We start from the raw sequence: 27,408 nt of genomic DNA, 5'->3' as shown, positions 1-27,408 counted from the left end.
AGGGAGGCAGGTAGGGGCGTGCTGCGGTCCGGCACCTCATGCCTTGGAGCGGGGCCTCCTGGGCAGGTGTAAGCTCTAGACTCCTCAGCAGTCACACCAATGAAGGTCCTGCTTACATTTTAACCACAGTCCCTCCAGCTGCCCTCAGGGCCACTTCTCAGGCGGGGTGGGGGCGGGGGGCACTGACCTGTGGCCCAGGCAGGGGTCCAGGGCCTCCTGGTCGCACAGCGGTCCGGTCCAGCCGGGGTGGCACTCGCAGACCACGCTGTCCTTCTCCACCGCGCGGCACAGGCCGTGCCTGCACACCGTGCAGGACTTGCAGCCGGGCGAGACGCCCAGGGACTGCGGCGGGAGCGCCTTGAAGTCCTGCAGCTCGTTGTTGATGCGCACCTCGTGGATGCAGCCGTGGAAGCCGCCCAGAGGCCGGTCCGCCCCCTGGCGCAGCGCGGAGAGGCCCGTGGAGGTCGGGATGCCTGTGGAGGTCGGGGGGAGGATCTCAGGACAGCGGCCTGAGGCCCGCCCCCCCCGCCAGCCCTCCCCTTAGAGCGAGAGCACGCTCTTTCCATGTCCCTGCTAAGCGTTCGCAGCCCTGGCCTCTGCTGTGCCAGTGGAAGGAAGGGGCCAACACCCGGGATCCTGTCCACGCAAGGACATGTGCCCATTGTCCTGCACTGTGACTCAGAAACTGGAAATGTTGTCATTATTTACGTATAGGAAATATCCCATAAAAGTCCATTTTCAGGCTCCTCTAAACAAAATGTGGCCAGCCACAGCCACGTGGCCACGGTCCGATGGAAAAGGCCCACACCCAGGCAGGGTGGCTGTCCCCATCAGGCCTCTGTCATGTGACAGCCCCCCCGACCCCCGAAACACCGCTGGGGAGTGGGAGCTGGGGAGAGAAGAGGGGGGTCTGGGGTGCAGCCTGGATCCGTGGAACTTTGGGATCTTCATTGGGAGAGACGCTCTGGGCCCGGGGTGCTCCCTGGACTCGCTAACAGAGCCGATTGCCCGGCCACTCCCGCCTCCACAGCGGGGCTCCCTGGGGGCCCTCTGTGTTGAACAAGCAGTTCTGGTGACTGTTGTGCACACCGTCCTCTCAGAACTACCAGCCCAGGGCTGTGTTTCTGACCAGGGTCTGCCAGGCTGGGGCGAGGTGTATGTGTGGGGGGGCCACTTCTCCTTAAACTCAAACAGGTTCTTCCACGTACATCAGCTGAGCCTTGCCGTGTCCCATGAAGTGGCAGAGCACAGGGAATGTGACCTGAAACCCAGGGATCGCAGGGCCTGGACCCTGCCTCCATCTCCACCTCCCCCACCCCCCATGAACAACTTGTGGTTCCCAGAAGGAGCCCTGTGCTCTCTCCTCTCCTCTTCTCCTCCCCATGCCCTGGCTAACTATTCACCCTTTAGGGATCAGCTTGGTTGTCACTTCCTCCAGGAAGCCTTCCCTGATTGGCTTTGCAGTGGGTGCCTACATGAGCACGGGGGAACCTCAGCCTGAGGGCCCGAGTGCAGGTGCCCGAGCAGAGGACAGGTGAGAGGTGGAAATAGTGGGGGTGGCAGGGAAGGGGGCTTTACCTCCAAGGTAGAGGGGGCTGTTGATGCCCACTGCTGGCTGCTTCTGGAGCTTTCCCAGGCTCTTGGGGGCTCCTTTGTCCACCACCAGGTTCAGGGTCTGGTTCAGCATCACCAGCTCCACGCTGTGAAACTGCCCGTCATTCACTGTCTCCACGCTGGGCAGGAGAGGAGGAGAGACAGTTGGCTGCGCGCCTTCCACAGCGGGCACTGGGCTCCGAACTTGACTGCCATTACCTGCACTTCATTTTACTTTTTACTTGCAAATAAATTTAAACTTACATTTTATTTGCAAATAACTTCAAATTTATATGTTACAAAATAGCCCCATTTGTTTTATCATTTTTTTTCTCTCTCCCTTTCCACACATGAGAACACACACACACACACACACACACACACACACACACACAGTTTTTCTGAACTATTTAAGATGAGTTACATTCCTGTGTGGCTAAGGACAGGGATATTTTCTTCCGTAGCACATGGATGCCATACGTGTGTCTAACCAGCGTGTATTCTAATTTGTCATTGGTCCTTATAAAGCCTCTTATAGCATTTTTTTCCTTCCAGTACAAGACCCAGCCTAGTATCTGCATTCTTTCCTGTAGAGCCGAGCCAGCTCCACCCTCAGACACCTCCATTGTTGCCCTGCTGCACACCGTGGGGACCAGGATGTACGTAACACCTGCTTCTTCATTCGCTCCATGTCTCCCTAAGTATCAGCGAGGATGCAAGGCCAGCATCGTGCTGAGGAACATTGCACACAAAGTTGTGGTGTGATGTTTATCTTTTTCTAGTACACATGATAACAATGACCTCAGAGGTAAAGTGGCACCAGCTCATCTCTGTCCCACCTCAGTCCATCTCATCTGCCTCCGCTTCTGCTTTATTGTGCAGAGCCGTGGCCTTTGAAGTAAAACATCAGTGGAAGGAAGCGTGGCTCTGTGGCAAAGGCAGAGAAAGAGTGGGGAAAACCCCATCGATAACCCACCTGCTGTGAACTCGGACAGAAAGGACTGCACTGTGGCTGGAGCCCCACAGGCAGCCCCCTGGAGAGATGCTCAGGGGTTTGGGGGAGGGAGGGCTCTGAGTCTTGCCCCTAATCCGCTGGGCCAGAGGTGGAGGCCACAGGAGGGGCCAGAGCCGGCTGGGTGGCCCGTCTGGGTGGCACATGAGGACAGGCGCTGAGCAGAGCGGCCTGTCCAGTTCGCCTTTGCTTTTAACACCAACGCTGGGCGTGTGTTGAGCCCTTAACAGGGGCCGCGCGTGCTACTCAATGCTACGCACTTGACCTACACTCCCCACGTGGGAGGTACCATGCTTTCTCCATTCTAGAAATGAGAGACTTAGGTGACCCTGCCAATGTCTTAAAGTGGGAGTGGTAGAGGCCGGACTTAAATCCAAGCCCCCAGCCACAGGACCCTATGCCACTGGGGGTTGAATAGTCATTTTAGGTGCTGGGCTCGCTCACCTGGATGCTGTTGTGACCACTAGGTGGCGACAGTGTCACAGGAAGAAAGTGCTGGGATTTTAGTCAGCAGCCTGCACTGCACACTCCCCCCCACCCACTTGCTGGACCCGGGTGCCATGGACTGTGTCTGTCTGTCTGTCTGTCTCTCTCTGCCTCACCCTCTGTGCCCCAGCACCGGGGAGGGCAGGCCTGGGTGGGAGCCTGACCTGGGTTTGAATCCCAGCTCTCCCACTGACTAACTTGTGTGCCTCTGGGCCAAGGACTTCATCCGAGCCCCGGGTTTCTCATCCCTGGGACAGGAGTGATGCTGCCCGCCTGGGCTTGCGGTGCGGATCCAATGAGACGAAGACCTTGGCAGAGGATGGGGCTGTGGTCATTATGACCGGGGAGCATGCGCGGCAGGCCAGATGGCGCTCTCACGTGCTGCTTTAAAACGGCCAGCATTTAAACTCAGGCTTCACACAGAAACTCTGGATTTCCAGCTTCTCTTGAGAATCTGCATCCCCACACGGCAGCATCTGCTGGAGCCGAGGTCAACGGTCCCTTTGGACGAGGCTGGTACCCTTGAGGCCACCACAGTCCCCACTACTCCCTACTACACATCAGCCCATGTTCCCCACGTCTGTCACCTTAGCCCCTTGGCCTTCTGGGTAGGAAATAATGCCTGAAGCCCCTCTGACAAGTCTGAGGACGGACTTGTCCCCATTCTGGGCCAGGGCGGGGCTCAGGTGGGCTTTTCTGTGTGTTGGCTCCCGGGCCGGGAATAGAACCTCAGGGGCTCCCTCCCCTCCTGCGACTGCAGCTGGCAGACGAGCAGGGCCAGGCACCTGCACGAAGGAGGCCACGGACCGGAACATACGGAACTAGCACGCCTGCGACTTCACGGGTATTACTGAAGACGAAGCCCCATTTAAAAAGCGAGCAGACTTCAAGCTGATGTAAAGCAGCGTGTTCAGCAACAGCACAGCCGACACCCTGATCATGTAAAAACCAGGGTGACCGGGAAGGACTGGTGCTTAGGGACGACTGTCCTTCAGAGCCGCCTGAAGGTCACTTTGGGAGCAGGCCTGTCCCTGGAGCTCTGGAGCGCCCGCCGCCTGAGTTGCAAGCTAATCTCCCCGTTTTCTTTCTTAAACTAATAAAAGATTAGGGTGACATTTTGAAAAGGGCATCTCATTAAGCAGCCGTGTCCCCGTTGGAGCGCGGGCTCCTGCAGTACTTGCTGGCCATTTATCTTATGGAAATGAGGTGCCATCTCCCGGGCCTTCCTCTCCTGTGTCTTCCTCCAGCCCCTCCTCCTCTCCTGGGAGGGAAGGTGTGTCTGTGTTGGGGGGTGGGGGCAGCGAGGAGCGGCCGCGGAGCCTCCCTGGCATCGCCTCCCAGGGTGGACGAGGCGGGAAGGTGTGCGGGGGAGGCTGCGGGGTCCTACCTGTACACCGTGGTCGGCGGCGAGCTCAGGCTGTCGTAGACCAGCCGCACGTGGCCCTGGTACAGCTCCAGTGCCAGCGGGTCGTTGTCCCCCTTGTAGAGGAGGATGCCGTTGTCCTTGTCCGTGGCCACCTGGGGAGAGGGATGCGGTCAGGCTCCCCCGGGGCCTGCCCTCCCCGGCCTACCTCCCGGATTCGGCTTGTAGGTGGCATCTTCTGAGCGACCCCCAGCATTCACGTCCCCGTCTCCTCCCCCTCTGGACTGTAAATCCGCAGAGGAAGGCCTGTGCGCACACCCCAGCAAACGCTGATTCAGTTCAACACACACCCATCACGTTGGGTTCATACCCACCCACCCTCCCAGCCGTCAGGAGCCTTGGGCTCCGGTCTAGTGCTCCCCCTGGTAGATGGGCGCACCAAACGCCTGCCCTGTCAGCCTCGTCTCTGCAGGAATAGTTAGAAACTAAATCAGGCGTCCTCAAACTGTGGCCCGTGGGCCACATGCGGCCCGCCGAGGACATTTATCCGGCCCACCGGGTGCCGCTGCCTGTCCTGCTTAGCAGCCGACTCATCCCGGGCCCGCAGTGTGCATAGGAATTTGTTCATAGTTTTTTTAATTTTAATTTTTTAAAATATATTTTATTGATATTTCACAGAGAGGAAGGGAGAGGGATAGAGAGCTTGAAACATCGATGAGAGAGAAACATTGATCAGCTGCCTCCTGCACACCTCCCACTGGGGATGTGCCCGCAACCAAGGTACATGCCCTTGACCGGAATCGAACCCAGGACCTTTCAGTCAGCAGGCCGACCCTCTATCCACTGAGCCAAACCGGTTTCAGCCATAGTTTTTTTTTAAAACTATAGTCCGGCCCTCCAATGGTCTGAGGGACAGTGAACTGGCCCCCTGTTTAAAAAGTTTGAGGACCCCTGAACTAAATGCCAACAATCACTATTGATTCAGTTTATTATGGACCAGGCGCTGTGCTAAGAGTCATCTGGGGAGTTTTTAAAACATCAGTGTCTGCGCTTCACCCCAAACCACTACACGCGAGTCTGGGGGGTGGGGTCCAAGCAAGGACCATTTGAGAAACTCTGGGCGATTCTAACGCGTTGCCAAGGCTGACAACCATTGGCTCCAGAGGGCACCCCTCTGTCAGGCCCGCTGCCGGCGGGTTCTCTGACTGTCTGTAGCTCCCACCGCCCGGACGCACACAGCCTGGAGGACTGGGGTGTGCAGCAGGTGGCCTGATAGGACATCTGGGTGTCCAGGTACTAGACTGCACCCCTCTTCATCCTGCCCTGTCGCCCCCCTCACCCTATTCCCCCTCTCCAGGCAAACTCCTAGTCCTCCTTCCGATCTCAGCTTCGCAATCACTGCCTCTGGGGAGCCCTCCTGGATTCTTCTCAGCGCCGGGATCCCCGCCCTGCCATGTGCTCCCACAACACCAGGGCTGTCACTGTCCCTTTCCTTGTCATCCTGCTCGTTGTCCACTACTGAATTCTCAGTGGCTGGTGTGTAACAGCTGGCTGAGTATTTCCTAGAGGAAGGAGTGAATGAGGCTGGAAGTGGGGCTGCCCCGAGTGTGGGAGCTGGCCCAGACCCCAAAGCTGAGTGCAGCCTTGATGCTGCTGCAGGGGGCAGGGCTGCATGACCTGGGGCCTCCCTGCTGTTCTCGGAGCAAGCAGAGCTGGGCGTGCGGGGTGGGGGTGGGGGTGGGGGTGGGGGGCGCACCTGCAGGGAGATGTTGGCCTGGGGCCGGACCTTGGCGGAAGCCAGTTCCACGTAGGAGTCCTTGCCCACGAAGTTGACGGTGATGAGCTTCTCGCAGCGCGGGCCGGCGAAGCCCGGGGGGCAGCGGCAGGTGGGCTCCTGCTGCACCACGATGCACTGCGCCCCGTTCTGGCACTCGTACTGGTCGCAGGGGCTGGTCTGCAGCAGGACCATGGGCGGGGGGTGCTCGCAGAGGAGCCCGCTGGGGGAGGGGGGAGACAGGCGTTTCGGCCAGAGCCTGAGCAGAGAGGGGGGCGCGACGGGAAGGGGGCCTGGTCTCTGCCCGACACTAACTGGCGGGTCTTTTTCCTTCTCCAGGCCCCAGGCCCTCATGAGATGGGACCACGCCTGAGTTTGACACGGGCTGGGTCTCAGGTCCAACCCCCGATGGCTGGCCGGGTGGCTTTTCTCCCCTCTGCACATGGGGCTGACAGCATCTGCCCTGGGCCTCGGAGGCTGAGAACAGTGAGGGGATACAGGTGCCGCCGAGACCCAGGCCCGGGGTGTGGCCCTCCACCTGTCCGCAGCCCCCTGCCCGACACCTGGCCCAGGCGGGCTCCGTCCCAGGGCTCCGCCGTACCTGAAGCCCTGGGGGCAGATGCACGTGTAGCCATTGACCGCGTCCACGCACTGGGCCCCGTGGCGGCACCTATGGGCCGCGCAGTCATCGTTGTCCACCTCGCAGAGCTTCCCGCTGTAGCCAGGCAGACACTCGCACCTGGAACCCAGAGAGCGAGGCTGTTCCACGCCGCCAGCGCCCACGGCTGCAGGGACAGCCCCGCCAGCGCGGCTGCTGACAGTCAGGGCGCACTCCCCTTCCCGACCCAGCGCACAGAGGCATCGCGGGCAGACTCGCGGAGCCACGGAGGCAGAGCGCCCTGAGGCTGTGCACAGGGCGGGGGACCCCATCCCCTGGGAACTCCACTTCCTCAGCGGGTCTCTCCTACACCAGCTCCAGGAAGGGCGATATGGTGGAGGGGAGAGCGAGCCTCTGCTGCAGACCCCAGGAGTCCGCCTGACCTGAATCCTTTGTCCAGTGAGATGCACTTGGCCTCGTGCTGGCAGAGGTTCAGCCCCGGCACGCAGTGGTCAATCACCTCATCGCACAGCTCACCTGTGGGTGGGAGAGCACGCAGGCCTCAGGGGGCGTGGGCTTCAGGACCTGCATTTGCTCTCTCGGAGGGTCCTTTCTCCTGGCCCTGCCTTGGTTTCCCCAGCGACAACGGGAAGATTCCAGATCTCTCCCAGGCAGTCACAGCACCACCATTCGGCTATTCACCCTAACCTTGGGCTACGCTTCTTCATTCGTTTTTTTCCTCTAACCCTGTTTATTGAGCACCTCCTCTAGGGCAGGCACCGTGCCGGGTGCCGGGGACACAACAGTGAGGGGTCCTGTCCTCCCCCATGGCCTAGGTCCGCAAACAAGCAGGCAAGGATGACCCAGAGATGTGAGCGGGGTGACGGGTGAGCTCCAGGGAGGCCCAGCTGCTTCCTGGCGGCACGGATGTGGCTTAGAGCACAGTCCACCTGCTATAGACAAGTCAGCCCCTCTGATGCTCTCAGAGGAGCGACTATGACAGGCATCTGGAGGCCTGGTCTCTGCATACATCTCTTTGAAGTTCAGAGCGCCACGAAGTGCCTAACGGGTCATAAATGCCCAGGATGGCTTCACCACTAACGTACGTGTAACTGTCCTCACTAGGGCTGTTCATATAGGAAATGGGCGTCTTACTGGGGTTGTGGTGGGGAGAGTAATTATCCCGCAGAATAGCCTCTGGTGGGAGCCCCCGCTTAGTCCCCACTGGGTGAGGCTCCTTCTCTGTGGCCCCACGACCCACCGGGCTCAGGTGTCAGTTTGTGTCCTATTCTCTCTCTCTCCCTCCCCACCCCCCCTCTCTCTCTCCAATGAATTCTTATGAGAAGAAGCTCTGTCTTGCTCACTTTTGCGTCCCTGGCTCCTCGCAGTGTCTGGAAAGTGTAGATTTCCAGAGAAGGCTGACTAGACCTGAACACAGCATCAACAATGAACGGGCCTCTGCTAGCCTCCAACATCCCTGCTCTCCAGTTCCCAAGGGAGTGGTGGCCACTGACCGAGTGAACAGACAGCTGGGAGGGCCCTGGGAACCTGTTCCAGAGCGGGAAGGAGCTAGTAGTTTGTGGGGATGGAAGGACAAACAAAGAGATGGGGCCTTTGGGAAGCCCCTCGTGGGGGTTTAGGGGTTCAAGCCTCTGTCTATGAGGGGAAGGGGGTCCCTGGAAAAAGCTAAGAAAATGGTGTGCTTAGTGCATGATGCCCCCCGCCCCATGCACCAATCCCCCTCAGGCGTCAGGGCCCTACCTGTGTAGTTAGGCGGGCACACACACACGTAGTTGTTGATCCCGTCCACACAGGTGGCGTTGTTCTCGCAGTCATTGTCCTCACAATCGTCTGGGTTGATCTCACATCGCTGCCCCTCAAAGCCCAGAGGGCAGGAGCAACTTTGGGGATGGATGGGGTAGGGAGGAGGGGAGTAGGGTGGGTTGAGTGGCAGAGAAGACGGGAGGGGGTACAATTAGTCAGGTTTCTCTCTGGATGGAGTTTCAAGGCAGAAAATCAACAAGAAAACAGTGGCCTTAAATGACACACTAGATCAGATGTATTTAATTGTTATCTTCAGAGCATTTCACCCCAAAGCAGCAGAATATACATTCTTTTCAAGTGCACATGGAACGTTTTCTAGGATAGACCACATGTTAGGACACAAAACAAGTCTCAACAAATTTAAGAAGATTGAAATCATACCAAGCATCTTCTCTGACCATAATGCTATGAGACCTGAAATCAATCACAAGAAGAAAACTGAAAAACCCTCAAAGACATGGATGCTAAATAACATGTTACTAAACAATTACTGTGTTAACAATGAGATCAAGGAAGAAATCAAAAGATACAGTGAAACAAATGAAAATGAGAACACAACAACCCAAAATCTGTGGGACACAGTGAAAGCAGTCCTAAGAGGGAAATTCATAGCATTACAAGAAAAGGCTCAAATAAACAACCTAACTCTACACTTAAAGGAACTTGAAAGAGAACAACAAACAAAGCCCACAATGAGTAGAAAGAAGGAAGTAATAAAGATCGGAGCAAAAATAAATGAAATAGAGTCAAAAAATACAGAAGATCAATGAGACAAAGAGCTGGTTCTTTGAAAAGGTAAACAAGATTGATAAACCTTTAAATAGACTCAAGAAAAAAAGAGAGAGGACCCAAATAAATAAAATCAGAAATGAAAGAGGAGAAGCAATAAACTGACACCAAAGAAATGCAAAGGATTGCAAGAAAATATTATGAGTAACAAATTGGAAAATCTGGAAGAAATGGATAAGTTCCTAGAAACATACAACCTTCCAAAACGAATTCAGGAAGAATCAGAGAATCTGAATAGACAGATTACAACTAGTGAAACTGAAGCAGCAGTAAAAAACTCCCAACAAACAAAAGCCCCAGACAGGATGGCTTTTCAGGTGAATTTTACCAAACATTCAAATAAGAACTAACACCTCTCCTTCTCAAACTATCCCCAAAAAATTCAAGAGGAGCAAAGACTCCTAAGCTCATTTTATGAGGCCAGCATTATCCTAATTCCAAAACCAGATAAAGACACGACAAAGAAAGGAAATTATAGGCCAATATCCCTGGTGAACATAGATGCTAAAATCCTCAACAAAAATATTAGCAAACCAAATCCAACAATACATTAAAAAGATCATGCACCATGATCAAGTAGAATTTATTCCAGGGATGCAAGGTTGGTATAATACCCATAAAACAATAAACATGACATACCACATAAACAAATGGAAGGTTAAAAAACTCATGATCATATCAATAGATCAGAAAAAGCATTCAATAAAAGCCATCACTCATTTATGATAAAAACCCTCAGCAAAGTCGGAATAGAGGAACATACGTCAACATAATAAAAGCCGCATATACCAAACCCACAGCCAACGTCATACTCAATGGGCAAAAACTATAGGCATTTCTTAAGATCGGGAACAAGATAGGGATGTCTGCGTTCACCACTCTTATTCAACACAGTACTGGAAGCCCTAGCCACAGCAATCAGACAAGAAGAAGAAATAAAAGGCACCCCAATTGGAAAGGAGGAAGTAAAACTGTCAATATTTGATACAGCTATATACAGTATCTCCATATACAATATCATATATAGGGTTTTCTATATATATAATATCATGTCATGTAGAACCTATGTATATAGAATACCCCCCGAAATTACCAGAATGATAAATGAATTCAGTAAAGTGACAGGATACAAAATAAATATCCAGAAATCAGTTGCATTTTTATACACCAATAATGAACTATTGGGCAAGAGCAACAAAAGAAAAACAAATGGGACTACAGAGTTTTTGCACAGCAGAGGAAACCATCAACAAAATGAAAGATAACCCAATGAATGGGAGAACATATTCACCAATGATACATCTGATAAGGGGTTAATTTCCAAAATTTATTAAGAACATATAAATCTCAACACCAAAACAAACAAACAATCCAATTAAAAAATGCGCAAAAGATCTGAATAGACACTTCTTCAAAGCGGATATACAGATGGCCAATAGACATGAAAAGACGCTCAACGTCACTGATCATCAAAGAAATGTAAATGCTGGGCAGAGCCAGGCTTTCCCCCTCCAGGTGTGTTTCCTGGCTGGGGCCCAGCGATGCCACTGAGAGACTTCCGTGGCTTCTGCTCTCAGGAGAGGGTGGGGGATCTGGCCCGCTCCAGGCAGGGAAACAAACTGCCTTGCTTTTCATTTTTCAAGACTCAGAGTTTGACGGGACTGGCGTGGGCGGGCTGGGTGCCTGGGGAGGAGAACTGGAGCCCAGAATCTGACTTCCTTCACAGACCACACCGCAGCCCGGGCCAGAGAGCCTTTGAAAATCAACCGTTTGCAACCTGAGCTCTAGGATGTCTGCAGACAGCTTGGCATCGGGAGCCCCCTCCTGTACCACCCAACCCACTGGTTGGGGGGCGGGGGGGCGGGCAAATGAGCCAGTTCCCACCCATCTGCTTCTGCCAGGGCCCTGGGCTGGGAAACTGGGCATCTGGGAGGACAGGAAGCAGGAGGGGCCTGTGCTTGGCAGGGGTCTAGAAGGGCCCCTCCTGGGACAGGGATGAGAAGAACTTACATGGCTTCTATCCGTTTCTTGCTTTAAAAACTATAGTCGGCATTCAATGTGATATTAGTTTCAGGTGTACGACATAGTGACTCAACATTTATGTATCTTACGATGTGATCACCACACTAAGTCTAGTAACCACATGTCACTGTGCAAAGTCATCGAATATTATTGACTATATGCCCCCTCACCTTTCCCACCCTATCCCCACCCCCACCACCGGTTTGTTGTTTCTATGAGTCTGTTTTTGTTTTGTTGGTTCGTTTTTGATTTTTTAAAATGCCACACATAAGTGAAATCATGTGGTATTTGTCTTCCTCTGTCTGACTTGTTTCATTTAGCAGAATGCCCTCTGGGTCCTCCCCCGCTGTTGGGAATGGTAGGGTTTTGTTCTTGTTTATTGCTAATATCCCGTTGTATACATCTCCTTATTCCATTCAGCTGCCCCCTTCTTCCTGAGCTCTGGACGCAGGGACAAGAGGTGGGGCTGGAAGACTCAGGAACGAGAGTCAGGACACACACCCCAGAGCAAATCAATCTCCGTGCCTCAGTTTCCTCATCTGCTAAGTGGGGCCAGTACGTGCCAGTACCAGATAGCCTCGTTGGGAGGATTTAGAACACACGTGACTAGCCAGTCTCTGGCACATGTGAGCATGTAATCAATGGCGCCTACTATTAAAGTTATTTTTATGTCCCAGAAGAAAGAGCGGTGGGATCACCAGGCGGGTGGCTCTGAGCCATCAGCGCCCCCTTCTGACCTTAGTCAGCAACTGCAAACCCCTGAGCCAGCTGCATTTGAGTTCCTGTACCAGTGCTTGCTAACCGTGCAACCTCGTCCCTCTGACGCCTCAATTTCCTGATCTGTACGGAGGGTAACCCAGGAAGAGCCTGGCAACCACCCACACAAAGGGCTCGGCCCAGTGTGGGCACACGGACTCTCAGTGCCAGCTCTGCCCCTGCAGCCTGCCCGCGGAGCCCGGGGGAGGGCAGGCCGAGAGTGAGCTGTTACCTGAAGCCGTCCTTGTGGCTCTCGCTCAGGTGGCAGGTGCCTCCGTGCTGACAGGGGTTCTGGACGCAGGTGTTGATAGGCGTAGCGCAGTCTTTGCCCTGCGGGAAAGGGGGAGTAGCACCCAGTTAGGGAGGCTCTCAGGGGCTGCCGTGACCCAGGAGACCCCTGGGAGTTCCCAGCATCCTCTGGGATGGGGTTGGGGAGATAGCAGGGCCTGGGACACGCCTGCAGTGTGACTTGGAGAAAGCCACAGGGAGCCCTTGCTGCTGGGGGCTCCCTAGTGAGAAGGGGAGGCATGGAGGATTCAGGAGCCTGGGTCCCCAGAATTCACATGGTTCTCTCTCTTCTACTCTAAATCCCAGGGCAAGAGCATGGGCTTTGGATGTAGAACCACCTGGATTCACATTGCAGCTTCATCTCTTCCTGGTTGGCTGACCTTGACCTTGCTGAACCTTTTAACCTCTGTAAGCCAGCTCATACAGTTGCTATGAGACTTAAACCAGACCGTTCTTATAAGAAAGTACTTAACATTGCATAACACATCTAGTACACAGTAGGCACTCTACACATCCTAGGAGGTGATGTTATGATTAGCCTTACTGAGGCTTGAATATAGTCCACAAGTAGGACGTGGCCGGCAGACCTTGGCCCTATTACTGTAAGTGACACCCCTGGAGTTCATCATTGCCTGGACGTGGGCCCAGGTGCTGGTGTTTACACTAAAATTCTGGGGGTGATTCTCATGTGCAGCCCGAGACCCTGTGACAGAGTTCTAGGGCGGGGGGGGGGTCCTTTGGCACAGGCGCCTCTGGAGGGGACGTCTGAGCTGAAAAGGAGCCACCTGGCCGCAGAAGGGACAGCGGGTCGCAGGCACGAGGAAGGGGCTAAGCGGGGCTGCCCACGGCTTGGCCCCCTGGCTCCAGCTTCTCCCCTGGGACCCATGGGCCAGTGCTACACCCCAGGCTTGGCAAACAGTCCCCTGGAGGGCCTATGGGGCCTGGGGAGGTGCCTGCTGTGTTGTTTCCTGGGCTGTGGGCACCATGCCAGGCAGGGGTGACCACGGAGCCCTCCCACTGCCACACCACCTGCTCACCATCTGCCTGAAAATCCTCTCCCCTGTCTGACTGCCGCCAGGGCCTAGGAGAGCGGCCTGGGCTTCCTGCCTGGCTGCCGCCAGCCGGGCACAGGACTGAGGTGGATTGCCGGCCTCCACTGTCCCAGCAGCCGGAGCCTCAGGCCCGTCCCAGCAGCCCCAGGCTGCCTGCTTCCCTTCCTGCCCCGTATGCACGTTTAAAGGGCCAGGCAGGGGTTTCCGTGAGGGGCGGCGAATGCAGGTGGCGTGGGATCTGGTTTATCCTAAATCACAGCACCTGGGAGCACTTTTGGGTGTCAGTGTGGCAATCCCCATTTCCACACGGGTTCACGGAGCACGTTTCCACGTCAGGCCTCGTGCTAAGGGCTCGGTCTTCACCATCGCGTATGATGTTCACAGCAGCTTTATGGGGCTGGTATGATGGTGAGTACCCCGCTTTTGCAGAAAGGGAAGCTGACGTGGAAAGTGTGATGACAGGTCGAGATGGCAGTGAGCGGACCAGGCAGCAGCTGAACCCCGACCTCAGTCCAGGGCCATCCCGGGCCCCTGTGCCGGCCACTGGCCCCTCAGACACGGCTGCCGAGTGAGGCAGAGCTGGGGGCACACTCGCTCCGGCTGCTACGTGCCTCGAGGGAGAGACTTGCCTGGGCCTTGTTCTCACCATCTGTGACGGGGATCAGCATACCTCCCCACAAAGCTGACGGTGATGAGCCACAACCTTCCCGTGAGGCACCTGGCGAGGCCTGGCAGCTCCGTAAACAGCCATTTTGATGAGGAGGAGGGCTTCCCAGGTGCTGATTGTTCAGAAATGTGCGTGTGCGTGTGTGTGTGTGTGTGTGTGTGTGTGTGTGTGTGTGTGTGTGTTGAACAAATGAGCCATGAAGGGCAGGGCAGGAGAACCTGAGCAGGTCAAGGTGGGCAAGATGGGACCCCCCTAGCCCTTGCCTGGACCAGCCTCTCTGCTCTGGGCACTTTCAGGTACCAGGGGCTCCAGGGGGAACTCTCCCTGGGGCTGGAGCTGGGGGTGTCTCCTCCAGCCCCTTATGCTGAGCACAGGAATCCAGGAGGCAGAGCTAGCACTGACAACACGGAATGCAGCCTGCAGGCGGGGTTTCTGTCATACGTGTCCTTGAGGAATAACCACGTGGTCGGTGCTTGGCTAATTAGCCCAACTCAACTTTCTTCAGCCTCGTTTTGCTCAAATCCACCAGCTCTGTGATGCGCCTCGTCTCCCCGCCCCCACCCGAGTGTGTGCCTGTGAAGGACATGGCCAGGGCGTGCGGCTTCCTCTGAAGGAGAGTGGGAACAGCCACCCCCACTGGAAACCGCTTCCTGATGGGGCCAGGAAGGCTGCCCTGAGACCTTGCGATCAAAGCATGGTCCCCGGACTGGCAGCAACCTTGGGCCTGATCCCAGGTCTGATAAGTCAGGACCTGCACGTCACTCAGCTCCCGGGTGACACCTGTGCCCACGGGGGTGAGAAGCACTGTTCCCAGACACGGAACGCCCGTGCATGGAGCTCCCTGGCTGAAAAAGAATCAGCCGGAATATGCATTTTATTTCTCCGTCCTTGCTGGCTGCCCTGAGCCTGTTGGGTGGCGTGGCGGCCCTAGGCCTTTTAGTCCCCCACCCTGTGTCCTCCTCCGCTGGGGCTGGAACTTTCCGGGCTGGGTGTCCTGAGGGCAGAGCTGGGGTGGGGTGGGGTCTGGAGATCCCCGAGGAAGGGAAGCCAGGAGAGTGGGTTTAAGGCAGCCGTGGGCAAACTACGGCCCGTGGGCCGGATCCGGCTGTTCTATCCGGTTCTCTTGCTCTCCCCTCCGCTCCTTTACTTTGAATTTATATTAGTTCACACAAACACTCCATCCATGCTTTTGTTCCGGCCCTCCGGTCCAGTTTAAGAACCCATTGTGGCCCTCGAGTCAAAAAGTTTGCCCACCCCTGGTTTAAGGGCTGCCTCTACCCGGAAGTCTCTCTGACTTACTTTCCCCACGTCTAACCAAGGCAGTGTCACATTTCCTCCCGGTCTCAGTCGCTGTCGAGACCAGGGGGTCCTGGTGGTTGGCATGAGCGCGATGACACTGGGCAGCCCCACCAGCAGAACGGGCGTGTTACCAGCAAATGCCGCTTTGGGGTGGCCTGTGACACGGAGTCACCCCGGCTGCCCTGGAGGCACAGGCTGTCCTGGGGCCGAGGCCGGTGGGGCGGGTGTGCTGCCTACCTTGTAGCCGTAGGGGCAGGCGCAGCGGTACAGCTCCACGGGGTCCTGGCTGCACGTCCCGTTGTTCCTGCACGGGCCGGAGAGGCAGGCGTTGCACTTGGCCACGATGTTGATGTCCACTGGCCCTGGACAGTAGAACCACAGGGGGTTGGTGGCAGGCCCCTGAAAGGGCTCCCTCACACCTCCCTTCCCCTCGGCTCTGGCCGCTCCCATCCCCGTGCGCACCGGGCCGTGGCCCTCCCTGCCCACACATCCGGCCCAGCCAGAGTCCCATCAATCCAGTCATTGTCCAGGGAGGGGAGATCACAGCGGGACATCGTTCAGAAGCACCACTGCAGTCAAACTAATTACAGTAATTAGCCTGATCCGATTTGGGTGCTCATCTGCAAACAACGCACCCACCGTAATTAGAAAACCCGGGTGTATTTTTGTTTTGTTCTGGAAGCTCCCGGCCCAGGCTTCTTGGACCTCCCTTCCTCCGCCCCAAACACATCCCCCACCCGCAACCCCCACGAGTGGTCAGTGCCCGGCTATGGAGGACACAGGGGCGGGCCAGGGAAGCAGAGCCCGTTCACGCAGGAGGAAGACACAGTGGCGAGGACACAGCCACGGTGCTGACAAGGGCGGCCGTGCTCAGGACTCTGCACCCACGACGCTGTCACGCGTCCTGCTCTCCAGCTGTGAGGGCTGCGGGGAGGGACATGGTCCCTGCAGAGCTGGGCTGTAGCCAGCTCGGACAGTAGCCCCGGGTGAACAGGCTCTACTTCAGGTTAGGACTTTATTTTTTTTTAATTATTATTATTTTTTTTAAATATATTTTATTGATATTATACAGAGAGGAAGGGAGAGGGATAGAGAGCTAGAAACATCAATCAGCTGCCTCCTGCACACCTCCCACTGGGGATGTGCCCGCAACCAAGGTACATGCCCTTGACCGGAATCGAACCCGGGACCCGTCAGTCCACAGGCCAACGCTCTATCCACTGAGCCAAACCGGTTTCGCTCATGTTAGGACTTTAAGTGAACCCAAGATAACGGCCATCCGTTTGGAGACTGGGTTAAGTCTGAGCCAGTGGGAGAGGGGCCGTTTCGGGTTGGTGACCAGATGGCCTGAGTGAGAGCCACCCCAGGGGCTGGGCCCTGGATTCCCATTAGAACAGAGACTGCCCCAGGGAGACGGTGTCCCGAGGACACGTGGCGGTGTGGGGGGTGGCTACAGTATGTGGTAAAAAACCAACCAAACAGGTGAAAAACGGTATGGCTCTACGAGGTGAGCAAAGGACGCGAATGGACAAGTGTAACACACATGGGAAGTAAGTTTTTGAAAAAAATCAGTTTCTCCAGCAATCAGAGACAGAAAAAATAGAAAGAGATATGACGTTTTAGCTATTGAATTAGCAATCATTGCAAATGAGATAAAATCAAGCCAGAAAGGTGAAAAGTGCACTCGCGTGGTGCTTCTGGGGAGTCAGCTGCTTACAGCCCTTTTTGGAAACCAGTTTGGCGACAAGTGTGAAGGTTTTAAACATCGGCATGCACCTGGCTCAGTAATTTCTGCCTCAGAATCTACCTGAGGACACACGTTTAAAAGAGCAAGAACTTAATGCAACAACAGTGAGGATGAAACTGGAAAACCTCGACAGGCTCAAACGGAGCTGGTGGGGAGGTGAGGTGGGTATTACCCCTGGGCCCAAGTGAGGCCCGGGTGGGTATTACTCCTGGGCCCAAGTGAGCCCGAGAGCAGGAGCCGTGGTAGGGAGTACACCTGGGGCCTGAGAGAAGCCGTGGTGGGGAGTACACCTGGGGCCTGAGAGAAGCCGTGGTGGGGAGTACACCTGGGGCCTGAGAGAAGCCGTGGTGGGGAGTACACCTGGAACCTGAGAGAAGCCGTGGTGGGGAGTACACCTGAAGCCTGAGAGAAGCTGTGGTGGGGAGTACACCTGGGGCCCGAGAGAAGCCGTGGTGGGGAGTACACCTGGAGCCTGAGAGAAGCCATGGTGGGGAGTACACCTGGGGCCCGAGAGAAGCTGTGGAGGGGAGTACACCTGGGGCCCGAGAGAAGCTGTGGTGGGGAGTACACCTGGGGCCTGAGAGAAGCCGTGGTGGGGAGTACACCTGGGGCCGAGAGAAGCCGTGGTGGGGAGTACACCTGGGGCCCGAGAGAAGCTGTGGTGGGGAGTACACCTGGGGCCTGAGAGAAGCCGTGGTGGGGAGTACACCTGGAGCCCGAGAGAAGCTGTGGTGGGGAGTACACCTGGAGCCTGAGAGAAGCTGTGGTGGGGAGTACACCTGGAGCCTGAGAGAAGCCGTGTGGGGAGTACACCTGGAGCCTGAGAGAAGCCAAGGTGGGGAGTACACCTGGGGCCCAGGAGAAGCCGTGGTGGGGAGTACACCTGGGGCCTGAGAGAAGCCGTGGTGGGGAGTACACCTGGAGCCTGAGAGAAGCCGTGGTGGGGAGTACACCTGGAGCCCGAGAGAAGCCGTGGTGGGGAGTACACCTGGGGCCTGAGAGAAGCCGTGGTGGGGAGTACACCTGGAGCCTGAGAGAAGCCGTGGTGGGGAGTACACCTGGGGCCTGAGAGAAGCCGTGGTGGGGAGTACACCTGGGGCCTGAGAGAAGCCGTGGTGGGGAGTACACCTGGGGCCTGAGAGAAGCTGTGGTGGGGAGTACACCTGGGGCCCGAGAGAAGCCGTGGTGGGGAGTACACCTGGGGCCTGAGAGAAGCCGTGGTGGGGAGTACACCTGGAGCCTGAGAGAAGCTGTGGTGGGGAGTACACCTGGGGCCCAGGAGAAGCTGTGGTGGGGAGTACACCTGGAGCCTGAGAGAAGCTGTGGTGGGGAGTACACCTGGAGCCTGAGAGAAGCTGTGGTGGGGAGTACACCTGGGGCCTGAGAGAAGCTGTGGTGGGGAGTACACCTGGGGCCCGAGAGAAGCCGTGGTGGGGAGTACACCTGGGGCCTGAGAGAAGCCGTGGTGGGGAGTACACCTGGGGCCTGAGAGAAGCCGTGGTGGGGAGTACACCTGGAGCCTGAGAGAAGCTGTGGTGGGGAGTACACCTGGAGGCTGAGAGAAGCTGTGGTGGGGAGTACACCTGGGGCCCGAGAGAAGCCGTGGTGGGGAGTACACCTGGGGCCTGAGAGAAGCCGTGGTGGGGAGTACACCTGGAGCCTGAGAGAAGCTGTGGTGGGGAGTACACCTGGAGCCTGAGAGAAGCTGTGGTGGGGAGTACACCTGGGGCCTGAGAGAAGCCGTGGTGGGGAGTACACCTGGGGCCTGAGAGAAGCCGTGGTGGGGAGTACACCTGGGGCCTGAGAGAAGCCGTGGTGGGGAGTACACCTGGGGCCTGAGAGAAGCCGTGGTGGGGAGTACACCTGGGGCCTGAGAGAAGCCGTGGTGGGGAGTACACCTGGAGCCTGAGAGAAGCCGTGGTGGGGAGTACACCTGGGGCCTGAGAGAAGCCGTGGTGGGGAGTACACCTGGGGCCTGAGAGAAGCCTGGTTGACAGTACAGCCTGGGGCCCAAGAGCATGCATTCTGGAATCAGCAAGGCCAAGCATCCTCCCAGCAGTGGCAGTGAGAAATCTTTTCACCTCGGTCAGATTCGGTGGTTTCATTTTTTTTTTTTTTAATATATTTTATTGATATATTACAGAGAGGAAGGGAGAGGGATAGAGAGCCAGAAACATCGATCAGCTGCCTCCCGCACACCTCCCACTGGGGATGTGCCAGCAACCAAGGCACATGCCCTTGACCGGAATCGAACCCGGGACCCCTCAGTCCCCTGGCCGACGCTCTATCCACTGAGCCAAACCGGTCCCGGCCGGTGGTTTCATTTTTTAAAGGAGGGTGATTCTAGTGTGCACCCCTCAAAGGTTTTGAGGAAGTAAGTACATTGATACATGGAAAGTGAAAATGAACCGAAACCACACATGAAAGAATGCTTACTAGTGGGGATAAATGGTGATGGGAAGGAAAGAAAAAGAGAAAGTGCTTAACATAATGCCTCCCTCAGAATAAGACCCAGTAGTAGTTTGTTATCATGACGATGCAGTCGGTCTAAATCACGAACTGCTGGGAAAGTGCTTTAGGGATGCTGGACAGCAGATGCAGGCTGAAGGATTTCCCAGCTATGCGGAGGATGGAGAGGAGGCAGGCAGGGAGGAAGAGTCGGGGCGGGCCTTGGGGAGAGAATGACAACGGAGCCTGAGAGGCGGGTCCGCATCCATATCAGCCTCTGAGTCTGTGACCCATGGCAGACAGGGCAGCGGCTCCAGGCGCCCCATCTGCTCAGGGCCAGCTCCCACAGGCTGCTGGGGCCAGAGCCGAGCCCGAGAGCAGGGGGAGCTGGCTGGAGGGGAGGCGTCAGCACCTACCTTTGCACTGGAATCGGTGGGTGGGGGTGGTGAGCAGGAGTCTGTCGGCCATGGGCTCGGGGCTACTGCAGCGGGCGATGCCGGGCTCCTTGTACCCCGCCTTCACCCATTCCGACAGCCAGCGCAGGCTGCAGTCACAGTGCAGCGGGTTGGTGCCCAGCGCCCTGGGGGCAGAGCAGGAAGTCAGGGTCCCCCCACCCAGCTGGGCCCCAGGCTCCATATCCTTGGCCCTCTGGGAGAGCAGAGTCTTCGGGCTCTGGCTAGATTGGGCGTGTCTGGCATGAGGACCCGTGGACTCCAGACTGTACCTCCAGCCCCTGGAGATGTTTCAACCCCAGCCCAGCCCCTCCGCCTCTGAGGCTTTGTTCTCGCCCACCCCAGTAAGACAATCCTCCGCTCGACCTCAACAACCTCAATCCCAGAGCTGCCAAGAAGCTTCCAGGCCTCTTATCGCATTATCGCTCCCCTGCCCACCGCCCGGTCCACTGGAGGGCGCTTACTGCCGAGGAGGTTTGATGCCCAGCCCGGCCTGAGGGGGCTCGGAACACACACCCTCAACATGCCACTTTGGGACGTTGAGTATTTTAAGCTGAAGGCGCTTGAGAACCGGCAGATGCAGAAAGGACTCTCTGACTTCCCCCTTTCTGCCTACAAGGTGCCCTCCCTGCATCAGGAGGACACTCTTATCACCAGAGACTGGGAGTCTCTGAACGTGCAGGCCTACTACAATAACCCTGCTCTTCCATCAGTTTCCCCATATATTTCCTAGTCACTGTCCCCGAGCGTATGGCCCTACCCCAAGCCCCCCTGTCCTGCGGATCCCCACAATTTATCATTCTTTGTGTGGAAAGGTGTGTACGTTTTGGGCCCCCTGGCTTGTTCGGGTCTTCATTTTCCTCTTGCGGCCTCCCATGTACATTAGCTGTGGCCACCACGGGCCATGGCACTAGGTGATGTTCCGTTTGAGTGAGTGCACGCTGGGGAGAGAGCCGGGGCTACTTACAGATGGGACAGGGACGGCAGGTCGTTGAAGGAGCCTTCGGGGACGCTGGAGATGTCGTTGCCGTGCAGGGTTCTGCAGCAGAGCACAGGCAGGAGGTTAGCACCCAGAGCGGACCTGACTCAGGGCCCTCCGTGTCCCAGGCTGGCCCAGGCCCCTCTGTTTCACTGGGGGCCCCACTGCCAGCAGCAGGAGGCACCGCGTCCTTGGTGGCCGGTGCGTGGATGTCCCCATGCCCCGCTCAGCAGCAGGGACTCTGGGATAGAGGGTTTGGGAAGGAAGAGGACGGGCTGCTGTACTGCACAGGCCTGGGATGGGGCCAGTCCCTTTTAGCTGTGGAATGCTGGGTAAGTTACTATACATTCTGGGCCTCCATTTTTGCACCCCCAAACATGGAGAGCTATCTCCCTCATGTTTCAGAGGTGATGCAAAGAACTGTGGCTGAGGCCATGAGTTCTGCATCCAGGTTGCTTCCATTCAAACCCTGAATCTGCCACGTGCCAGCTGTGTGACTCTGGGCAGAGTGATCACCCTCTCTGGGCCTCAGTTTCCTGCCATAAACTGGGAATGAAAGTAAAAGGATTTGCCCCAGAAGGTGGTGGTGGGTGCATTAGCCCATGCAGAATCATTTCCTAAGTGCTGAAGGGTGAACCTGTACTGGTATTTGTGACAGGGTTTTGAAGAATGTCTGGTTCGGATCAAGAAACCGGTTCCCTTTTTAGTCACTTTGGGAGATTTATGGGGAGTGAGAAATGCTATGGTCCCAGCGCAGGTGACAGAAGATGGTGGACACTCGGCTCCTGTGGAAACTACCTGGGAGCCTCACACTCGCCTTAATGGGAAAGGGTGGGCATGGCGCTTGTGGGCCTTGAGCGCATCTCCTAACAGCGTGTCCGAGGGGCCAGGCAGCCTCCCTCCCCGCCCCCCGCAGTGTGGTAGCCAGGAGCTATTCCCACCGGCAGAGCAGTGGCATATACTGAGCTTCAAGTAAATGCCTGGAGAATAGGCTCAGGGAAAAAATGGAATGAACAGAGCTTCGCGGCTCAAGTAACGACGCGAGCAAATCCACAATCCACGGATTACACCCTCCACTGAAGGTCCAGCCATCAGCTGCACACCCCAACCCCCAGCTGATGGCTCCCCTTGGGCCTGGCCTGTGAGATGCAAGGCGGGTGAAATTCACAGACTCGCAGAGGCGGCGTGAGGGACGCTGGGCACAGACCCCTCTGCTGTGAAAGGAGCCGCGGTGAAGCGAAGGGGTGACTGGCGTGGACAGGGCAAGTGACAGGCCGACGCTCGGGAATCTGCTCTTTTGTTTCCCTGGTAGCTGACGTGAGCCTGCCCCGGTCTTTGGCAGAAACAGACGTGAGCTCAATCATCCTTAATACAGAACAGAGGCTCTCAAACCCCTGGGCAGGGGAGCTAATTGCAGGCAGGCTTCTGAGCCCTGTCCCCAGAGCTGGCTCAGGGGGGTGGGGTGGGGCCCAAGAGGCTGCGTTTCTAACAGGCTTCCGGGTGACGCTGACGCTCCTGGTCCTCCGAACCACGTTGAGCTGGTGCAGGGTGTCATCCATCACCCTAAGCACCCGCCTCCCCTCCCAGGGCGCAGGGCAGAGTGCGCAGGTGGCTTCTCACCTCCCCGTTGCTCCCGGGTAAGAAGGGGCTGGGAGCACTTCCTAGCACTTGCGTCAGTCTCAGTCTCGTTCACCCTCTACTTCATGTGGTTGTTTATGAATCACATGGCCACTGCCTGCCATTAGGTCGGATCACCTCATGGCTGCTTGCTTGTTGGCAGAGGTGCCCTCCCCCCACTCCCCCCCGCCAAGCCTGCTGTTAATCATTTCCGAACGAGGCCTGGGCTCCTGGAGAGGCACGGAGCCCTGATTTAAAAACAGCAAATGACCCAAAGGCAGTGCTGGCGCTGGGACTCCTGCAAGTCACGCTCCCATTTATTATGAACGGAGCCGCTGAGCTCCCCATAAACTACCCAGCCAGGGGCTGTGATTTACTAGGACAACACTGCTGGGGGACCCTGCCTCACCGCAGGTTCCCGCTCCTGGTTTGGTTCCCAAAGAGGGGCTCCTGCACGTCTGAGCACCCGCCCACAGGAGGCCAGGGGACAACTGTGCCCCCCCAGGACGCACTTAGCCCGCCCCCCTTCTCCTCCCTCTTCTCCCCTCCTTCCCGGGGGCTGGACTCCCGAGGACTCATCTCCAGGCGCCTGGAGCTCCACTTCCCCTCCTGACCCTTAGGGGTGTGAAAGGCAAACTTGGGACTGAGGGATGCCAAGGAGGCTGTCGTTAGAGCAAGGTGGGGACACAGCGGTCTGTTCGTGCCTGTTCCAGCCAGGCTGCCTGAACCCGGGCACTCTGTGCACGTAGGAGGGGAGTCAGGGCCCTCCTCATTCTAAGTGTGGGGCGGGACAGGTAGATTCTCTTCTGAGCAGGTGACCTGGGGGTTGAGGTCTGGCATCAGGCTGCCTGGGTTCGGGTCCCTCTGATAATCCCTGGCTGTGTGAGCTGAGACAATAATCTTTCTGTGCCTCAGTTTTGTCATCTCTAAAACGGAGGCATTTTTAGTAGTTATCTGCTGCGGGGGTTGGGGGGGGGGCGGGGGGCGGGCGGTTACTTGGCTTCAATCCCCTCTTTTCTGTAGCAGGTCCTCCCTGTCCATGAGGGATCCCTCCTCCTTCACTCTCAGTCCAAGTGGTTTGGCCTTATGGGCGGGGCTATGGCCCAGGTCTGCCCAATGGGAGCAGCAGTGACTGGTTTGAGGTTGAGCATGTGACCTATGTGGACCAATGAGACACATTTCTGGGGCGAGGACAGAGGCAGAAAGAGACGCATTTTCAACAGTAACAGCGGAGCATCTGCACCCAGCCCGAGCCCAGCATCTGCTTCTGAAGTTTTCAGTTACCTGCATCTCTAACGTCTCCTTTTATGCACCAAAGGGCCACGCCAGGGCCATGGTTTGGAGGTCCAAAGGAGTCCCCTTTTGGTTCACCAGAATTAGCTGATCAAAACGCAATGGGGCATGGGGGCTGGGTGGAGGGAGGCAAAGAGGGAGGGCACGGGGGACATCTGTAATACTGTCAACAATAAATAAAAAATATTTCCTGTAAAAAATTGAAATGAGGTTGTCTGAGAAGGGAGTGAGCTCTTGGTCTCTGAAGGTAATCAAGCAAAGGGCACATGGAGCCCTTGGCAGGCATGCTGTATGCACAGTCTATGCAATGAGTGGAGCATGATGAACAGCCCCATGTGCATAAACAGCAAACTCCATCCTACTTCAGGGATTGTACTAGGAGCTAAAAATACCGAGGATGATGGATGATAATCCACTCCCTGCCTCAGACACACGCCAAATTAGCCTGCCTGTGCTAACCGAATCCAGGTGGCTCCTGCGGCCAGTGGGGGCTGGGAGTGACAGCAGGGACCACACGCACGCAAGGCATGTGGCTTGGTGTGGGGCACAGACCAGGGAACACACAGATCCCCGGAGAAGAGCACGAATGTTCACGAGAATGTTCTCATCTGACTTTCTTCAAATGAGGAGTGAAGTAGGAAAAGCATGTTTTCACACAATGTTTTGTACTCAGGGCTCCTGGACCAACCTCCTGCCACGTTCTCTGAAATGTATTTATATCCACCTGCCAAAACACACACACGTTTACACACACATGCACACACACATACACACGTATACACACACATGTACACACACACACGTGCGCGCGCCGGCTCTCCCCTCCTGCTTTCCAGAGCACTTTCTGGCCTTTGTCTATGGCTGAATCTTGAGGCGCTTTCTCCTGCCCCACCCCAAACGGCCAGCATCCCTGGGTCACTGGTCATTTCTGAATTTTAATCAAAATAATGAAACCCTTGAAAAATGAAAAAAACCTACACATGCTTAAATGCAGTTGCATATATTGCAATTCCTGATTTCCAAAAAACCCTATCTTTTTGTCCCTACTCTCTCAATTGTAAATATGTTACTGTCTTCATTCATCTTTAACTTCACCTTCATTTATTACAGAAACGACAAAGCTCACAGTTAGCCCTCCATGAGTTTTTTCACGTGTCTCCGTTCCCCGAGAGCCCCCCTTCAGAGCTATCCATGCTACCAGCTATAATTGTAACGTATGTGCAGATTAGGGTTATGTTTCCACGCCCGCACCGCCGTGGAGTTTTCATCTTCTCACAGTAATTGCCCTTCATCGACTGGCTGCGTGATGCTTTCCTTACGCGTTTCCCCACGGTGGCACTTGGAGGTAATATTTAAAATTTAGGTTAAAAATAACAGGCAACCAGGATCTGAATGCACAGAGCCTTTCCCTCATGTTGGATTAGGCTGCAGCATAAATTCCTCCATGTGCAGTTACTGGGAAAAAGGATACAAATATCGTAAAAGAAATGTAGCCTGTGGACATTTTTATTTTTCCTGAATTGGCTCTTATGCGGAAGCGACTGCTCCCCACTGAGGTGGAGCTTGCAATGAGGGCCTCTAAGACCCCATTTTATCTACAAGATGCCATGGTTCTAAAATCACGGCGCTCAAATCCTCGTCACCCTAATTCAAGACGCAGGCCTAGCGGGCTGCGCGTGGGAGTGCACCCTGATGAACTGACGGCTGCAGTGGTTCTGGGGTGGGCGCGCTGTGTGTGCTGAGAAGGGAGAAAACAGGGTGACGTTCACCCCGCCGCCTGGCAGACGGACAGATGGACAGGCAAGCATTCATTCTCTTTCTCCCTTTTCCGTGTTGAGTTGCCCCCAAAAGAACTGCTCTAACTATGAACATGTGCACAGGGATCCCATTAAAATCAGCAGGTCACCCCCTGGCAGCAAACCCATGGACAGAGCTGGAAGGCTGGGGTGGGAGACAACAGGTTGAGATGGAGGGGGGACGGTGGGAGGTGGGGGGGGGCAGGTCCAGCCTCAGCCCCAGGCTGATGAGATGAGCCTACGTCCCGTGTGCTCGACGGGAAACAGGGGAATGGTCCTGCTGATGTTTCCATTCTCCACGCCCCCAGAGAAGGTGGATAATAAATAAGTGACAATAACAGATGGCACCCTGTCGGCGCGGGCCCTCCTCTGCCCCCAGAGAATTGATTTTTAATAACAGCGCAGATGACACGTGGCGGAGTTGTCGCTGACACCAGTGTTTCGTGGGCCTCAATAAATCGCATCAGCCTGGAGGCTCTGGAACGGAGCAGCTCACTCGGTGCTGTTTGCTGACTGCTCCTGGGTGCTGGCAGAGCCCCAGGGCTCCGAGCCAGGAGGCTGGGTCCTGCCGCCCTCTGGCTGCTGGACCTTAGGCCAGTTACGTCACTAATCCAGGCCTCAGTTTCCCCACCTGAAAAATGGGCGTAAGCCTCTCAACCTCATGCACTGTTGCAAAAGGTTCCATGAGGCAATGGCCATGAAGAGTCCATGAAATAGGATTATCCCTGTTACAGTAACAATGGGCCAGAGGGTAAGAGGTGGGTAAGTCTGGGGCAGAATGTCTGGCATCGCTGCTCTCATGGGCATCATTCAAAGGACCCTCTTCGTGCCCGATGGAAGGCACCAGAATCAGGGGTCACCAGGCCTCGGGCGGAGGTGCCAGGGAGGTGCTTTTGCTGATGTGGGAACAGCAATAACAAATGAATATTTATAAGGTGTTTCCCGTGTGCCTGAGCGGTGCTAAGTGCTTCATATACAGTATCCGACTTAATCCTCATAAGGATTGTGAGGCACCCAGCATTACTGTCTAATTTTGTGGACGGGAAGACCTGCAGCGGGGGCGGGGCAGAGCTGTGCTTGGGAAGAGGTGACCCTGTCTGTCTCAGTGGGCTGGCTGTCCCCGCCTATGTGCAGGGAGGGCCAGGCAGATGTCATATGGTGAGGAGGCGGGGAGGGGGCAGGGAGAGGGACAGAGGGGAGGGTGCAGCCAGGCAGGAATGCAGAGGCGAGCCCTGGGATGGCCAAGCCTCTCCATTTTCCTAGGGTTTGTATGAGAAACCTCCTGATACTTAAATGTTGGCCGCTATTGACACTGCTCTGTAAAGAAGAGACCCTAAGAGCAGACTGTCCAATTGCTGACTGACAGCTGTCTGCGAGCCGGGCCCTGAGCTCCCAGCTCGAGGGTGCTGGGTTTCCCTGTGGAGGCCTCGCCCCTCTGAAGCCGGAGGGACCAATGGCGAAACAGTGATCCTCAAAACAGCGGCTCCGTGCCTCGCGCGTGCTGTATCACCGCATCTCCTAAACCAGGCGTCCTCAAACTACGGCCCGCGGGC

At 56.1% G+C, this 27,408-nt stretch overlaps 1 protein-coding gene across 2 annotated transcripts in view; it reads right to left on the bottom strand.

Annotated features, from left to right (window-relative positions):
- SLIT3 (slit guidance ligand 3) overlaps positions 1-27,408 on the bottom strand; it is a 560,992-nt gene that overhangs the window by 5,298 nt on the left and 528,286 nt on the right. For both annotated transcript variants that reach the window (XM_080675632.1, XM_080675633.1), the window contains 11 exons: positions 21,138-21,209; positions 20,135-20,298; positions 15,761-15,885; positions 12,450-12,547; positions 8,588-8,727; positions 7,270-7,363; positions 6,830-6,967; positions 6,211-6,451; positions 4,479-4,609; positions 1,579-1,733; positions 188-473 (listed from right to left, as the gene is read on the bottom strand). In XM_080675632.1, coding sequence (XP_080531758.1) covers positions 188-473; positions 1,579-1,733; positions 4,479-4,609; positions 6,211-6,451; positions 6,830-6,967; positions 7,270-7,363; positions 8,588-8,727; positions 12,450-12,547; positions 15,761-15,885; positions 20,135-20,298; positions 21,138-21,209 — 1,644 coding nt within the window. The remainder of the gene's footprint in view (positions 1-187; positions 474-1,578; positions 1,734-4,478; positions 4,610-6,210; positions 6,452-6,829; positions 6,968-7,269; positions 7,364-8,587; positions 8,728-12,449; positions 12,548-15,760; positions 15,886-20,134; positions 20,299-21,137; positions 21,210-27,408) is intronic.

The sequence above is a fragment of the Plecotus auritus genome (genome assembly GCF_963455305.1).
Source record: "Plecotus auritus genome assembly, chromosome: 6".
NCBI lineage: Eukaryota > Metazoa > Chordata > Mammalia > Chiroptera > Vespertilionidae > Plecotus > Plecotus auritus.
The sequence above is the reverse complement of the archived record's forward strand: the minus strand, read 5'-3'. Positions and strand labels throughout refer to the sequence as shown.